This window comes from Melanotaenia boesemani, chromosome 19 (genome assembly GCF_017639745.1).
Source record: "Melanotaenia boesemani isolate fMelBoe1 chromosome 19, fMelBoe1.pri, whole genome shotgun sequence".
NCBI classification, from domain to species: domain Eukaryota; kingdom Metazoa; phylum Chordata; class Actinopteri; order Atheriniformes; family Melanotaeniidae; genus Melanotaenia; species Melanotaenia boesemani.
In genome coordinates, this window is record NC_055700.1 from 2,641,337 (window position 1) to 2,658,558 (window position 17,222).

The 17,222-nt window shown below is 44.9% G+C and overlaps 1 protein-coding gene and 1 long non-coding RNA gene across 2 annotated transcripts in view; both read right to left on the minus strand.

Moving 5' to 3' along the window:
- LOC121630394 (scavenger receptor cysteine-rich type 1 protein M160-like) overlaps positions 1–17,222 on the minus strand; it is a 185,318-nt gene that overhangs the window by 2,646 nt on the left and 165,450 nt on the right. The window contains exon 12 of the mRNA XM_041970678.1: positions 14,562–14,839. Coding sequence (XP_041826612.1) covers positions 14,562–14,839 — 278 coding nt within the window. The remainder of the gene's footprint in view (positions 1–14,561; positions 14,840–17,222) is intronic.
- LOC121629664 lies at positions 740–12,999 on the minus strand. The gene is made up of 3 exons (XR_006008407.1): positions 12,943–12,999; positions 850–1,155; positions 740–756 (listed from the first exon to the last, which is right to left on the minus strand). It is a non-coding gene; the product is annotated as an uncharacterized LOC121629664 (long non-coding RNA).

A 17,222-nucleotide genomic window follows, 5' to 3' on the forward strand; every position in this document is an offset into this window, starting at 1 on the left:
CCAACCAGATCTGATCAATTACAGAGCAGCTTCAGAACAAATGCACCATGGTGCCATTTTTACACACCTCCAGCACTTGGAGCTGTCCACCAGGCCGGCTTTGTTCTGTAGACTGAACATTGCTTTGTTCAGTCTACAAGGAGCCCAATAAACTCTGTTAGGAACATGAAAATGAATCAGTTTAGTTCAGAGTGGTCTCGACATTTATTTTTCATTTCTCTGTCTTCCAGATCAATTAAACATGGGATATGATGGCTGTGTCTCTCCACCACCCTCTTCCCCTAGCCTTCAGCTAATGAGCTTGTGGATCATTTCAATGGTAATATTATAGCATTTTGATGTCATTGCTCCACCATGGTGAAAGTGATCGCTGCCAAAAAAGAGAGCTCAATGGAAAAAATGCCACACTCCTTGTTCATTACTGTTGACAGGCTAACTATTCCTCCTGTGTCTGTAACCCCAGAACTTCTATCCAACCGGGAATGAGTTTGTTTATTTCTTTACAGACAAAATTCAGAAAATCAGACAGTCATTGCTTCCTTGCCAGGGGCAGGACATATGTCCCTGTGTCCTCTCAGAGACACGAACACATGACACACTTTTCTCCAGTCGGTTCTGAAAACCTGGATGAAATCATTGGCCATCCGAAAACCACCACTTGCTGTCTTGACACCCTTTATGCTAACTTTGAAGAATGTTTCAGGATGCATGGCCTTAGATATCTTACAGATTGTAAAAATCTGACATCATCAGGATCTGAACAGAGATCAGAGAGTCATCAGTAAAAGAACAAAGTGAGTTTGATGAGAAGAGAAATGAAGCAGATCAAAGCTGCAGCTCCTCTTCTACCTGAGCAGGTGAGTCCAGCAGCTCTGCCAGGTGAGCAGGTGTTTCTATCAGAGTCTGAGCTTCTACAGTCCAGCAGAGCAGACTCATGGCCTCCACACTGGAACTCTTTGGTCCACATGGGAGCCTCCCCTTCTCCATAGAGCGCCCCCTGGAGGACTGAAGAAGGCCCACAGCCGAGCTCCCTGCAGACCACCTCTGCATCCTGCTGGTCAAAGTCAGCTTCACACACTGAGGACCAGGTCTGGTCAGACTTCACCTCCAGTCTGCCTGAACACACACTGGATCCATTCAGCAGCCTGACAGAGTCTGGACACATCACACACCATCACACACACAGTTACACCATGATGAGGAGGAACTTATGATGATCAGAAACCTGATGATGGAGAAGAAACAAGAAACCTCTTGCAGCTCCACATTAGTTGATGTGAATGTTTCCATGTTCCTCTGGATGTCCAGAGATGTAGGAACACATTACACAGATTAAAGTATTTAATTCCACGAGGTAATAATTATACAGCGACTCAGATGGAGTCAGCAGCATTTAAATAAACTGTCAAAGTCAAACTAGTGACAAAGCAAAGCAGAAAATAAAAATAAACTTGTTTACTATGGAGAGAAAATTGACTCAGCATCATTGTGTGTGTGTAATACATGATTTGCTAACTGTGTAATAATTTGGGTGTAAATTTGGGTGTAACACATGGTTTGTCAACCTCATAAATGTAATATTTTTGTTTTCAAATAGGCTTGTACATATACAAATGGTTAAATACATGTGCACTAATCGCCTGGTACACATGGACAAAAGACATTTACATACAGATCGATTTACAAGTGCTCAAGAGGTTTTTAGACTGTTTCATCTTCCAGGAGCCTCACAGCTTTCTGCTGGATGGTGCGTTTAGGTGCTTGTGGAAAGCTGGGTCATGTGGATTTTCATCAGGTTTTCTTCTCTGGCTATGTCAAAGAGGAAAAGACACTGTCTATGACAGAATAGACAGAATAATACCTCTAACCCTACTCCCCCATCCCCTCTACGATCCCCCAAGCCCCACTTAGCCTCCCTTAATACCCCTACACCCCTCCTGCCCCTGTGCCATACCCTGAGTCCCGGGGCAGCAACCAGGGCATGCACCAACCCACCCCGTGGCAGCACACCCAGGCAGGCCCAGAACCCCCGGGTACCGGAGCCCAGAACCTAGCCCACTGCTTTTCCTGCTTCCCAAAAAACACGTGCTGACGTTTCTGGTAAGTTGTTGTTTTCTAGATATAAGGACCATTCTCTTTTAAAGTAGCTGATAAACTCAGGATCTTTAAGTAATGACATACTAAATTTCCAGTTTCTAGTTACTGGTTTATTGTTCTTATTTCTCAGAGTGAATGATATTGGTGAGTGATCGCTGATGGTAACAGGACAGATTTTTATTTCTGACATGTCACTCATCAGCATAAGGTGTTCAGTGATGGACTTTGTAGTCATATCATCGGTTTTAAGGCCGCTTGTCTTGGGCACTCAGGTGAAGAGAGGGGCAGAGCTGTCAAATGAGCACCATTTGGTGAGTTGGCTCAGATGGTGGGGAGGATGCTGGCCAGGCCTGGCAGGCCCAAATGTGTTGTGAGGATCTCAAGAGAACACCTGGTGAAGTCCCTTGTCAGAAAGACTTTCAACTCAGTTTTACTCTGACGTCCTCCTGGATGCTTAAGCTTATTCTTCTCTTTCTAAGAGAGAGGTCAGCAACCTATCTCAGAAGGAAACTCCTTGCTGCGACTTATAGTCATTGACCAGAAAATCCAGAGCTTTTCATTTCAGCTCGTCTCCTTTTCCACCACAGCAGACCGATGCAGAGTCCACATCACTGCAAACACTGCACTGATCCACCCGTAGATCTGCTACATCCCTGCCTCCTGAACAAGACCCCGAGATACTTGAATTCTCCACTTGGGGCAGGATCTCATTCCCAACTTGGGGCCTCATTTATCAAACTGTGCGTAGTAAAGCAAACTACAGTTGGCGTCTGCTGTGCAAAAAGGAAATTCTGCTCACTTCTTTTTTTTTTTTTTTTTTTTTTTACCCTGTCCTGTCCAGCATCCTAACATACAGAACGGTGGTCTGTGTGCCATATTTTGCTTGACAGATTTGCTCTACCAAGGGAGACATGTTATATACATGGCTGCCCTTGATATTTTTATTATTTTTATTGTAATCTTATTTTCTTTAGTCTTATATGTCAGTGCCGAACCTGACAAGGAGATAGAGAGAGAGAGAGGAAAAAAAAAAAAAAAAAAAAAAGGGAGAAAAGGACAGGATTAAAATGTGGAAATAACAGTTGTCTATGCTGCCCAGAACATATCACAAAAAGAAAAACAACAACATAAACTACCACAGTACTACATGATACCGAAAGAAAGATAGAATGATGATAATATAAAAAATTACAATAGTCATCAAACATACCTGCAGATGAACGTACCAACACACAAACATCAGCTACATCTAGTTAGAAGCGGATGGAGAGACGAGCACGTTTGTGAGCATGCAAGTGTCAATATGCATGTGTGGCCATGCAACAGGGAGGAAATGTGTACCCGCAAGGGGGGCCGCGATCACGCCGCACCCCGAAGCATCAGCGGGGGACGGGAGGAGCCCGAGGCCCCAAAGGCCAAGCAGATCCACAGAGTACCAAGCCCGGGACAGCCAAAGCAGACAGAGCAGCGGCCCACCCGGACTAGAGCAGAGGGGTCCCCAGACCAGAACCCCCGGCGCGACGGGGCAGGGGCACCGGGCAGCCAAGGGTGACGGCGAGCAGGCCCAGCGGGCGCCGGGCGCTGCGGCGTGGGCCGCACGGAGGGCAGGCGCCCCACAGGCCCAAGGGCCACCCTTTCCCCCCAGCAAAGCCCCACCCAGGAACCCGACGGGGCCAGACAGCCCCAGGCAAAACCACCGTGGGCCACACCAACCCAACACCAAGGCTAGGCACCCTAGGGACAAGAACATGTCCGCAGGTCCCCCCCCCCCCCGCCCCCACCAGGGGCAGCCCAGGGAGTCTAGGGCCTGGTGGGCCCCAGACCCGACCCTCTCCACATACACACACCCACACAACCACATACATTCTCCCCGGGATCTCACCAGCCCCCCGATGCGGCACCGAGGGCAGCCCCCAGGGCAGATGGCGCCCAGCAGCACCCCACACAGGACTCCAGGCAGGCACCAAGCCTCCACCCCCCGCAGCCCCGAGTGCATCCCGGGAAACGAGGGCGTAGGAAGACCCCGGCCCCCCTGCCCCCCAGCCTGAGTTGTGTGTGCATGAGTATGGGCTATTTATAATGCAATTAAAAACTGGAAGGAGCCATGAGATGGTGATGGGTCCCACTGCTGCCAGGTAGCAGGACCCCCTCAGGACTCCCTCAGTGTGTGTGAGTGCAAGTGCATGTTATGTGTGTAGTGCAGTACTGTTAAATGTGGTAGTGTCTAACATGTAAATAAAATCGGGGGGAGAGAGGTCACAAAGGGAGGGGATGGAGGAAGGGCCACCTCGGTGGCTCCTTTCCGCCCACCCACAGCCCATGTGCCCATCCCCCTGAGGCCCTAAATGTATATTGATGTCTAGGTTTATTGTTTGCAATGGGGACCCCCCAGCCAAACCCACCGCCTCCACCCGCCCCACAGTGCCCTATGTGTAGTGTGTGTGATGTGGGGTGGCGGGGGAGGAGAGGGGCTCGGGGAGGGGCACAACTGGGAGAGAGATCCCCGTCCCAGCCGGGCCCGAGGAGGGGCACAACTGGGAGAGAGATCCCCGTCTCAGGCAGCCCACTCCCCAGCTGGCCGCTGTAGGCGCCCCCGCCCCCCCAAGACCACCCGAGGGAAGAGGGGCAAAGGCCCGGCCCCGCCAAGAGCCCAGCGCATGAGCGCCCCGGACGCCCACCCACCCCAGGCAACCCACGCCACAACACCAGGGGACCAGAGAGCCCCAGGCCGCACACACACATCCTGGTCGGGTCCAAGGCACAGCGCCCCCATCCCCCCCGAAGGAGCCCCCGGCGGGAGGGGAGAGAGCGAGAAGGAGAGCAGACTCCATCCCTACTGCCCACCAGGACTCCCGCCGCCCCCCTTCCCCCTACCCCCCTAAATTCTGCTCACTTCTACTTTCAGACTTATCAAAGTGCGCACTCACATCCTACGCCTGTTTTCGTTCAGAAATCAGAATCAACTCTAAAGTGGGCGCACGTAATGGAACACCTTCCCACACCCACATGGTGGCTATACATGGTCAGGTGGACCATTTATCAGTTGGCTGTTTTTCTGCATCCCACTTTCAATGTTGGGTTGTAAAGCTGGAGTTGCACAAAGTTGGAACTCTGACCGTGAACCCTCTTAGAGTGGCCTCTTTCAACAGGTTCCACAGTGTCTGTAGTACCTTGAATGTCCACTACTTTATAAACAGCTGGAAAAGCTGTAGGAAAAGCTTGTGTGAACTTTGTAAACACACATGAGTGACAACAAGGACATTTTCACGTCCATCTGAAGCAGACTCAAGACTGTAAAATCCACTGCCACAACCTCTAAAGGTCAGGAAATGCCTTGGCAGGAGCATTAATCTTTGGCTGAGGCATCTTAGACAAAATACACCTCTCGCAGTTCTTAACCCATTGTTCCACATCCTCACAAAACCCAACCCAGAAACACCTCTCTCTCAGCAGATGTGCAGTCCGTTCTATCCCATGGTGTCCTATTTTATTATGAACACTCTCCAGAACCTGATCCCTAAGACAAGTGGGTAGCAACAACTGCCACACCTCAGTGTGACATGGTTGTGACATAACTCAACTCTACAATAACTGTACAATAAGCCATCCTTCTGATGTATGAGGTTCCACAGTTTTCAGCAAGCCCTTTACTAGATCAGACAGGGCTGCTCTTTCCATTGAGTTTGGCTTTTTCCACTATCCCAAAACATTCTGAACTCTTTCAGGATAGGGTCAGTGCTCTGGAAAGCAATCAACTAATCCCTTGTATACCCCGGGAGAGTGGAAGTGTTGCCTTGCTCATGTATCCCATTAGACCCTGACTCTAAGGTGCAGATCTGCCTCACCATGTAGCATTCAAGACCTTTATTAACAAGGCCTGGTTCTAGAGTTGTCCCTCGGCTCATCAGATTACACAAGGCAATGCAATCATCCAAATCTGAATCTGGGTCTCTTTCAGGCTCCCCTGCAGACTCCAGCCTTGACAGGGCATCTGCAGCAGCATTACTACACCCAAGGGGTTGTTGTCAGTTAACACCACAAACCTGGAACCCAATAGATACCCTCTGAATTTCTCAGCAACTGCCCATTTTGGAGCGAGCAACTCAAGCTTCATGCTGCTGCAATGTCTGTCATTCCTTTTTGCATTACATAGCCTATGTCTAGCATATGTTATGACACGCTTCATGTCACCTTGTTGCTGGTACAATACAGCACCTAGACCACCCTGACTAGATCTGTCTCGACAATGAAAGGCTGAGTGAAATCAGCAAAGCCCAGAATGGGAGCAGAAGGAAATTTTTCCTTCAGTTGCTCAAAAGCTGAGGCACACTCAGGGGTCCACATGGCTATAAACTGGTGAACTGACTTTCCTGATTTCTTGTCACATGTACATGTGTTTACCAAATCATGTAGTGATCCGGCTATCTGTGAGAAACCTCTGATGAACCTCCTATAATACCCACAAAACCCCAGCAAAGTCTGAAGCTCCTTAACAGTTGTGGGGACCTCCCAATTTTTCACCACATGGACCTTGGATGTGTCTGTCCCAACTCCCTCAGCTGACATCTGATGACCTAAGAACTTCACAGTCTCCTGAAGATATGCGCACTTCTGCAGTTTCACCTTAAGACCAGTCTCAGCCAGCCTTTTGAATACAACGTCGAGCCTCTCCGGATGTTTGTCAAATGTTGCAGAGAAAACCAAGCTGTCGTGAGGATACACTAGGAGTATCTGGAAGATGAGATCATTCATAGTAGCTTGCATAAGTCTCTGAAATGTAGCAGGCCCATTACAAACACCAAACGGCATCCTAACATATTCATAGAGACCAAATGGCGTAAATGCTGTTTTGGGTCTGTCTCTTTCATACATGGCTACCTGGTGATACCCACTAGCTAAATCAATAGTGGAGAGAAACTTGGCTCCCCTCAGGGCATTAAAACTCTCATCAATTCTGGGAAATGGGAAGGCGTCACGTCTGGTCTTTGAATTAAGTTTCCTGTAATCAACACCATCTGTTTTTCTTAATAGCACTATTGGTGAAGCACATGAACTGGAACTCTCATGGATAACTCCTTTCTTCAGCAGCTTGCCGCTGTGTTCTCTGACCTCATTGTATTGGGTAGGAGGAATCCACCTGTAAGGCTGTGTCACAGGTGTATCATCAATCAAGTGTATCTCATGTTTCACCTTGTCTGTGTAGCCTAAATCTTCATCATCCACTGCAAACACATGAGAATACTTTTCAAACAGCAAAGCAAGCTGAGTCTTCTGTTCCGGAGTCCCACCCACATCAAAATGAAGTAAAATGAACTCCATCAGTCGGGCGGAACAGATTTCTTACTGATACTCACTTCATCTGTATCAGCTGCAATTCTTTGAAACTGGACCTCACAAATTTCATCACTCTCTACAACCTGTACTAAAACTCCTAACCTCATTCTTGGCTTTAACCAAATATCTTCTTCAGACAGGTTCATGACTTGCTCAGGGAAGAGGTGCCTTTCTGATTCCACCAAAGTGGGCACAACCACTAAACCTCTAGGTAATGGTGCACTAGTGGGCTCAAGCAACAGCAGGGGAGCATTTTCCCCACTGGTTTTAGCTCCTTTTGCCATGATGTGACTGCAGATGAAGGAGGTAAATGGATTACATCTTTACCAGCCACCCTGGCAAATGTCTATCTGCCACCTTAACAGTCTGCAATCGCTTAAAAGCCTCTCTCCGGTTTGAGTCAAGTTCACTCCGCATACTGGTTTCAAACTCACACTTTTTGATAATATCCATGCCTACGAGGCCAGGAACTGAGAAAAAATTATCTGAATATTTTACAATGAGGAAACCTCTCTGGGATAGTTAAACTCATGGCCTCCATATCAAGTTCAACATAGCCCACATAAGGTATGTCCAGTCCATTAGCCGCCCCCATCACTCTAATTGAAGCATCACCACATAACTACATGTTCACACATATGGCCAGGAAAGGCAGAAAGGGTGGTGGGACAGCCTCTATCCTGTCATCTTCCATTGGTTTTAAAGACATTTCGTTTGAAGAATACTCCTCTTTTGAATATCACACCATTGTTTTTAGCAGCCCACCTGTCCTTGGAGGAACAGTATATAGACCTCCTGGAAGGTGCTCATCATTCATAACAGACTTTTCAGAGCTGCTCTCAATCATTCACAACCAGTATGAGAGGATTGTTATTTTAGGTGATTTTAATTTGCACATAGATAATCAGTCAGACTCTTTCCCCCAGGACTTTTTAAATCTTTTAGACTGTATGAATTTTACCCAGCATGTCAGAGTACCTACGCACAACAAGGGCCACACATTAGACCTTGTTATTACTTATGGACTGTCTACCAACATAACATCAGTTGTTGATTTAGGTATTTCTGACCATTTCTGTGTCTTTTTTAAGGTTGAAGGTTTTATGAAACAAGCTATCCCTGAACAGACCATTAGGAAACGCTGTCTTAATGCTGAAGTGGCTGCAAACTTTACTGATCACCTTCACAGCTCCCCAGCTTTTATTTCCCCCTCATCCTGTGATTTTATTGTTAACCATTTTAACAGTAAATTACGTGCTACCCTGGACAAAGTGGCCCCACTAAAACTGAAGAAAGTAACAACAAAACCAGCTCCTCCCTGGAAAACTGAAGATATCAAAAAGTTAAAAAGGAACTGCAGAATAGCAGAGCGGAGGTGGCGAAAAAACAAACTAATAATAAATTATCAAATTCTACATGAACACTTATGTATTTACAACAAAGCTGTTAGAATATCAAGACAGGCCCACTTCTCCAAACTCATAACTGAAAATAAAAACAAACCACGTGTTCTCTTCTCCACAATCAACCGCCTAATTACCCTGTTTTTAACAATCCTGCTGATACACCCACTGATGCCAGGTGTGAGGAGTTTGCAGCCCACTTCAGAGATAAAATAGAGAAAATCAGATCTGACCTGCATCAACATCACATTGTAGATTTTAAACTGTCTGGGGCTTTGTTTACTTGTGAGGAAACACTGGAGAGTTTTGCCCTGGTTGATGCAATGCTTAGGGATGTTGTTTCACAGTTAAGATCTGCAACTTGTTTTTTAGATCCCATCCCTACTGCCTTTTTTAAAACTATGTCTATGGCTCTTGTGAGGAGGATTTACTGAGCATTGTGAATTGCTCTCTCCAGACGGGCGTTTTCCCTTCCTCCCTAAAGACAGCCGTGGTGACCCCTGTTCTGAAGAAGAGCAATTTAGATGCCTCAGTCCTCAACAACTACAGACCAGTATCCAACCTGTCGTTTTTAAGCAAAATTTTAGAGAAATCTGGTTTTTATCAGTTAAATTATTTTTTAATCTCACACAATAAATTTGAGAAGTTTCAGTCAGGTTTTAGGACCAATCACAGCACTGAGACGGCACTGGTCAAGGTTGTGAGTGACCTTAGGCTCAATACTGACATGAAAAAACTCTGTCTTAGTGTTGCTTGACCTCAGCACAGCCTTTGACACAGTTGACCACACTATTCTTTTAAAGAGACTCAACGACATGGTTGGCCTCACTGGTACTGTTTTTAACTGGTTTAAATCCTATCTAACAGATAGAGAGTTCTTTGTTAGCATGAAGGAATCCTCATCCAAGAGCTATAGACTGACCTGTGGTGTACCCCAAGGCTCAGTTTTAGGCCCCACCCTTTTTAATCTTTACATGCTTCCTCTTGGTGATGTCATCAGGAGACACGGCATAAATTTCCACAGCTATGCTGATGACACACAGTTATATGTTGCCGTGACTCCTGATGAGCACGGGCCCATTGATGCCTTGTTAGATTGTATTTTAGATATCAGAGGGTGGATGGCAAAAAACTTCTTGCAGCTCACCCAGGACAAAACAGAAGTTTTAGTGATTGGACCTGAAGCTGAGAGAGAGAGAAACTGGAGGCCAAACTGAAAACATTAGCACTCAACCATTTTAATCAAGTAAAAAACCTGGGAGTGATTTTAGATGCAGATCTCAGTTTTGAGCATTATATTAAAAACATAACTAAGACTGCTTTTTATCATCTAAAGAACATCTCCCGCATCAGGCCATTTTTCTCTCGAGCCAGTGCAGAGACACTTATTCATGCTTTTATCACATCAAGATTAGATTACTGCAGTGCTCTTCTTTCTGGTCTTCCAAAGAAGTACCTGAACCAGCTGCAGCTTGTACAGAACGCAGCTGCACATCTGTTGGCAAAGACCAGAAAGAGGTCCCACATTACACCAATTTTAAAGTCTCTGCACTGGCTCCCCGTCAGCTTCAGAACTGATTTTAAGATTCTTTTATTGGTTTTTAAGTCTCTTAATGGTCTTAGCCCACCTTATTTATCTGATTTGCTTTATCTTATGAGCCCACTAGACCCCTCAGGTCCTCTGGTACTGGCCTTTTAACTGTTCCCAGAGAAAAAACAAAAACCCACGGCGAGTCCTCCTTTCATTTCTACTGCCCTCGTATGTGGAACAGCCTGCCTGAGGACGTGAGGGAAGCACCTAGTGTGGATATTTTTAAAAACAGACTCAAGACCCACCTTTTTAGTGACTCAAGACCCACCTTTTTAGTTTAGCATTTTAATCATTACTTTTATTATTGCTATTGTATTTATTCATTTATTTATTCTTAACACAGGCTGTATTCAGCTTCTATTTATTTATCATTTATGTATTTGTTTTATCATTCTGATTCTCTTATTTCACGGGTTCTCTTATTTAATGGGTCTTAGCAATATTACTTTTATACCCAGGTTGGTTTTTAGATTGTTTTAGATTTGGTTTTACAGTGTTTTATCTCAGTGTTTCCCCGAAGCACTAGACCCCAGAATTTATGACAGCGTTTCCTTGGTCCTTTTACCTTGCTTTTACCCTCTGTGATGTGTGTGTGTGTGTGTGTTTGATGCTGCTATTGGGTTGGGGTTCTGGGGGATTTTACTATCTGTAAAGCACCTTGAGTTGCTATTTGTATGTATGAAAGGTGCTATATAAATAAAGTTTGATTTGATTTGATTTGCAGTGATCTTTAACCATTCAAATGCAGGGTGGACATTCCTGTCACTTTCTGGCCAGTGTTTTTAGAAAAAACTCTCTGAAAGGGTGCTAACTTGGCTACCAGTGTCAAGAAGACATGATGCATTAATACCCTGTAGCCTTACCTCCAGTTTTACATTCTAAACTCTAAGATACTTTGTCAATCTACCCTTTTACTGGGTGAGCCAGCCTCTTCCCCTCGAATTGTTTGGCTCATGACTTTCGAGGGTGCAAGTTTTCCTGCACTGCAGAAGGGCTGGATGTAGCATCATGTGGGGTGTGTCTATTTTGTGGACAGTTTCTGGCAATGTGTCCCACTCCTCTGCATTTAAAACAGAAAGGTTGGCCATCTGGGCTAAAGTTGGACTGGGGCCTAACTCTTGGTTTAGGCTCTTGTAAAGAAAAATGTGTGTACCTATACATTTCACTTACAGTAGTGGAGAGCTCAGCCAATATTTTACTTAATTTAACCAACTGTTCACCTGGGTGCTCAACTGCTCATGGAACTTCATCTAATACTGTATGATGGCCATCTGGGTTAGTTGTCTTTTAACAGAACACTGAGGACCTAAAGTCTCAGACTGAACCTGATGGTTTTTTACCATTTTAGGGCAAAGGGACTGACTGTCCTCCATTTCCCATAAAAGGGCTTCATTCCTCACTTGTAGCAGACTAGAAACTGGTTTTTCCCTATCCATCTTTCTAAGTTCACGTCTTAAATTTGCTTCTCTCATGCCCTCAATAAAATGGTCCCTAAGAATAATTTTCTCAGCGGGTATTAGAGTTGAGGACTGTTTGACTACAGAGCTCAAAATCTGTGACAATGCATGGGATTTGTCATGCAGATCTTCCCCATCTTCCTGTTTATGATTGTAAAAAGATTGTAAAAGTTGTGTGCGTCTTTCTCCAAAGGCGTTTCTCAGGTATGGAAATACATCGATTGGCCCCACTGACTGTCTCACTTCCTCTAGAGCAGGGCCACGCAACAAGGAGAGGATAAAGTCACATTGTTCTTTAGGAATCTGTTCCTTAGAGCTTAGGATTCTTTCAACCTCTTCAATGAACTCCACTACAGACCTTCCATCCTGAACACACTCCCCAGTAAAAGGTTGAACCTGATGTTCTCCAGGGACATAAATATATGAACGTGCAAGGGCATGATTACCATTTCCTCTCTGGGCCCTTGTTTCATCATTTAACCTGGTAAGCTCATCTCTCAGTCTAGTGAGCTCTTGTATCTGACCTTGTATTTCATCATTTGAATCCCTTATTGTCCCTGATGCCTCAGGGGTGCATTGATTTGACACATTATCTGGAATACTCTCATCACCTGAATCACTAGACATAATGAAATAAAACCTTTAGTCCAGTCCACTATAGTATATATATATATATATATATATATATATATATATATATATATATATATATATATATATATATATATATATATTCATTCGGTTTAAAGCATTGATTTAGTCACATTATTTAAAAATGTTCTGCTCTCTCCCCTTCTTATATCATGCAGCCAGGTTAATTAGTAAATGTAAAAAACTTTAATTGTCTTATTCTATGCTGCAACCTACAGTTGGGGACTGTAAACAGACAGGGTTACATTGCACAAAAATCCTCTTTAAGATAAAATACATGCAATTTTTTCTTAATATCTTGCCTGTGGAGAGACCCGTGACACACTGAAAACGAGCCCACAACACACTTTTGGGTCAGGAGCCACCAGTTGACAATCACATGAAAGCTATGTGCACCATCTACACTTACCTGAACAGGTGAGATTCAGGATGGAGGGAGCACTAGATGATGATGCACATTCCCTCAGAGGAGATCCAGACTGAACACAGTCAGAGTCGATGCTCCACGAAGATCTATCTGAGGTCTCCTTTCTCTCTCCTACTGTGACAGCAGAACCACAGTCCAGATGTTCACAGATAAAAGCTGCAGTCTTCAGGGTCCATCTATAACCATCCACTGGTCTCCATTCTACCAGGTTCACCTCCAGTCTACCTGCACAGCGACTGGCTCCTCCCACCAACCTAAATTCATCAGGATCTGAACAGAGATCAGAGAGTCATCAGTAAAAGAACAAAGTGAGTTTGATGAGAAGAGAAATGAAGCAGATCAAAGCTGCAGCTCCTCTTCTACCTGAGCAGGTGAGTCCAGCAGCTCTGCCAGGTGAGCAGGTGTTTCTATCAGAGTCTGAGCTTCTACAGTCCAGCAGAGCAGACTCATGGCCTCCACACTGGAACTCTTTGGTCCACATGGGAGCCTCCCCTTCTCCATAGAGCGCCCCCTGGAGGACTGAAGGAGGCCCACAGCCGAGCTCCCTGCAGACCACCTCTGCATCCTGCTGGTCAAAGTCAGCTTCACACACTGAGGACCAGGTCTGGTCAGACTTCACCTCCAGTCTGCCTGAACACACACTGGATCCATTCAGCAGCCTGACAGAGTCTGGACACAACACACACCATCACACACACTGTTACACCATGATGAGGAGAAACTACTTTTTATAAATGGATCATTTTACACATCAAGAAGAAGAACAGATGATGGAATCATGAACCAAGAAATCTGAATTCTTTCTTAGTTTCAGTTCCTCTGTCAGATGGTGGGGAGGATGCTGGTCAGGCCTGGCAGGCCCAAATGTGTCATGAAGGTCTACTGGGAACATCTGGTGAAGTCTCCTGTCAGAAAGACTTTCAACTCAGTTTTACTCTGTCCCCCTCCTGAATGATCAAGCTTGCAGAGTCCACATCACTGCAGACGCTGCACCGATCCACCTGTAGATCTCCTGCTCCGTCCTTCCTTCACTCCTGAACAGGATCCTGAGATACTTGAACTCCAGCTCGGAGGATTGTTGAACGTTTGCTTTCATGAAGGATCACATCAGTAAACATTTGTAAACCTTTATTCCTGCTGTTGCTGCCTCGTCCTGGGTCCAGCCTCTTATATAAGTAGTTAGAACAGATGATCAGAAGTACGTGATAAATAATATTCATATTTATAATATCGGCCTTTCTTTTTTACAAACGATGAGCATTTGTTTCTCAACTCAAGGTGAAGCAGATACTGATGGATCTTCACCTGCTTCAGCAGTGACAAGCCATGTTTATTTCTATTTATAATGAGACAGAAACTCAGAAGATGTTCCCTAATTCCACCTTTAGTACCCCCCACACCGATACCTGAACTCCTCCATTAGTTCTGTCTGAGGGCCGAGGCTCCATCAGAGAGAATGAAGGTGACTCCAGAGGTTTCATCACTAAATAAACCTCTTTTGTTCAGACGATAACTTTTGTTTTTATATTTACCTGCAGTCCTTTTCAGATTGAAACTTTCCATCCTCTGGTTATGTCAGAGATGATCAGTGATAGGCTTACCTGAGCAGGTGAGATGCATTATGGAGGAAGAGCGACCTGACATTAAACACTCTCTCAGATCAGAACCAGGATGAAGACAGCCAGCGGTGATTAACCACACAGATGTCTCTGAGGACAGATGTCTCTCTGCTGCAGAAACAACAGAACCACAGTCCAGATGTTGACAGAAGAAAGCTGCAGCCTTCAGGGTCCAATGCTGGAGTTCCACAGGTCTCCACTGGTCTCCCAGGTGTTTCACCTCCAGTCTACCTGTACAGCGACTGGCTCCTCCCACCAGCCTGACAGACTCTGAACAGAAACCAGTCATCAGTTATTCATAGAAACTAAAAGTCAGACATGACTGCTGATTCTGGATGTTTTCATTTCTCTTTGATTTCTCTCTTTACCTGTTGAATCAAGTCTTCCTTCAGCCTGGAATCCTGAGGAGAAAACAAGCTTCAGGAAGATGAGAATTTCTAGAAGCTGTGACTTGTAGTTTAGTTTAGAAAGAAACAGATGAGCTGAAAGAGGAACGCTGGCAGAAAGGACTGATAGTGATGATCAGTTTCATGTCTAACACGACCGCTGCACATCCTTTAAATCATGTAGATTTAAACTCAAGAAGAGCATTTAGTTCTGAGACGCTCCATCATGGAAACGTAGGAAGTAATTAAAGTCAGCAACAACCACGGCTAATCCAGTATCCATCTTCATCCTGCCAGAGGAAGACTCCTGCTGGATCTCTTTCTTTCTCTCTCTTCCTCTTGCTTTTCTTTGCTGAATCAACTACGAAGCGTTTTCAAATCGGTCGGTGTGTTTATATCCGTTATCTAGAGTGTAACGTGGTGCATGAAGCTGCAAAACAAAATGGCTGAGTCATGCTGCCCAGCATGACACAGATTAATGTACTCAGTCACAATATCTGTTATCAGGTACTCTTCATGTACTTTACTATAGTAAAGTGAAGCCCACCCAGGAGGATGGTAGAAGAGAAAGACTGAGTCAGAAGAAGCTACACCAAGAGGTAATACATCACAAGTCTGTACCAGCCAATAAGAAATCAGGATTATTTGTCGTCCCGGCAACAGTCTGGATCTGAACCCAGTTTGAAGAATATAAGGCGGCATTGTTAGTGTGTGTATGTGCTAGTGTGTGTAGGTACATGTTTCTGTGCATGTGAATGTTTTTTATGTGTTTTTATTTGCAGGGAGGAGTTTAGTAAAACTTTACTATAAGATGCTGGACTGCCTGTTTCTGACTGACTGACTGACTGAATTTATGTCAGCAATAACCCTCCTTCCACCAGAGTTTCAGTCAAAGTCTTTCAAGTCGCTGATTAAGTAAAAAAAATCCCCAAACCAGCCTGTTGATGCAACTTTTCAGTGTAGTTTCTCACTTTGAGAGAAAAGATCTTAAAACCAGATAATTCTTTTTCATTGGAGAATTAACAGCCGTTTTATAAAAACTGCTTCGGTTCTGATGTTTTTTCTTAATAACAGACTTGAAACGAGTGTTTCACATTTTGATTTAAGATATTTCTCACGTGTCTAAAGTCCAGATATTTTCTCTTGTTTCAGGAAATGTGTGTGGATAGTTGGTGCTGGGAGGTCCTGAAACTAGTTTTACAGCTAAAATTGGGTGTGAAAGATTCTGTATGATCTCAAACAAGTCTCATAATTTAACTTAATATTAATGTAAAACAGCCAATTTTAAGATTCAGTTACTAAGTAAGAAATAAAAGACATGAATAATAATCGAACACATTCTGCTCTGGCTGAGTTTCTAACTCTCCAAACAACTTCTTGGCTGAATATAAGACGGTAAGACTTGGTTAGACGGACCGTTGCTGTGTGACATTACACAACACTGAAGCTCATCTGCTAACGACATTATCAGTGTTTGCTATCGTCACACTTCAGACTCCTGAAAGACTCGGGACAGCTGGTCTCAGTCCTTCCCTCCAACCAGAGATGATGCTCCAGAAAGCCTCATTTCTAAGTCAGAATTCCTTCCATCGGTCAGACTCTCTGCTGGCTCCTCCTCATCCAGCGAGCTGTGATTGGTCCATCGTGTTGCTCTGTTTTCATGTTGTTCTGTAAACAGCTGATCTTTAAAGCCGAGTCCTACCTGAGCTCCACAGCAGCATCAGCACCAACAGGTGATCCATGTCCAGGTGGACGTGTCCTCATCTGTCTCGTCTGGCTCTGATCATCACACCAGCTGTCCTCAGAGTAAATCTGGAAGGGGCGGAGCTTCACCCACACATCTCTGACTCTGTCACATGATCAGCCATCCCACAGTTTCACCAGTGGATCAGACACTTTTCATACTGGTGTCCAGTCTGACACCAGTTCAGTCTTTGGACTGGATCAGATTTAGTTTTTCTCTGAAATCAGAGATATTTAGATATATCTTCCAGTGTTTGGTCATCAGTAAGAATCCTGCTGTTCCATAAATCTTCTGTTTCCCTCTGCAGACGTCCTGGGCTTGATAACAACACATTTCTGCTTTAATTGATCAGTGATCAGAATGTTTCTGACTGGATTCAGAGTCTAGAAACATGGAGGTTGATGTGGGAGATGAAGCTCACCTGCAGAGCTGAACCACCATCTGTCCTCCTGAAGCCTTCATGGAGAGCTCAGAGCAGCTGGATGGAGCTTCTTCTTTCCTCTGTCCTCATCA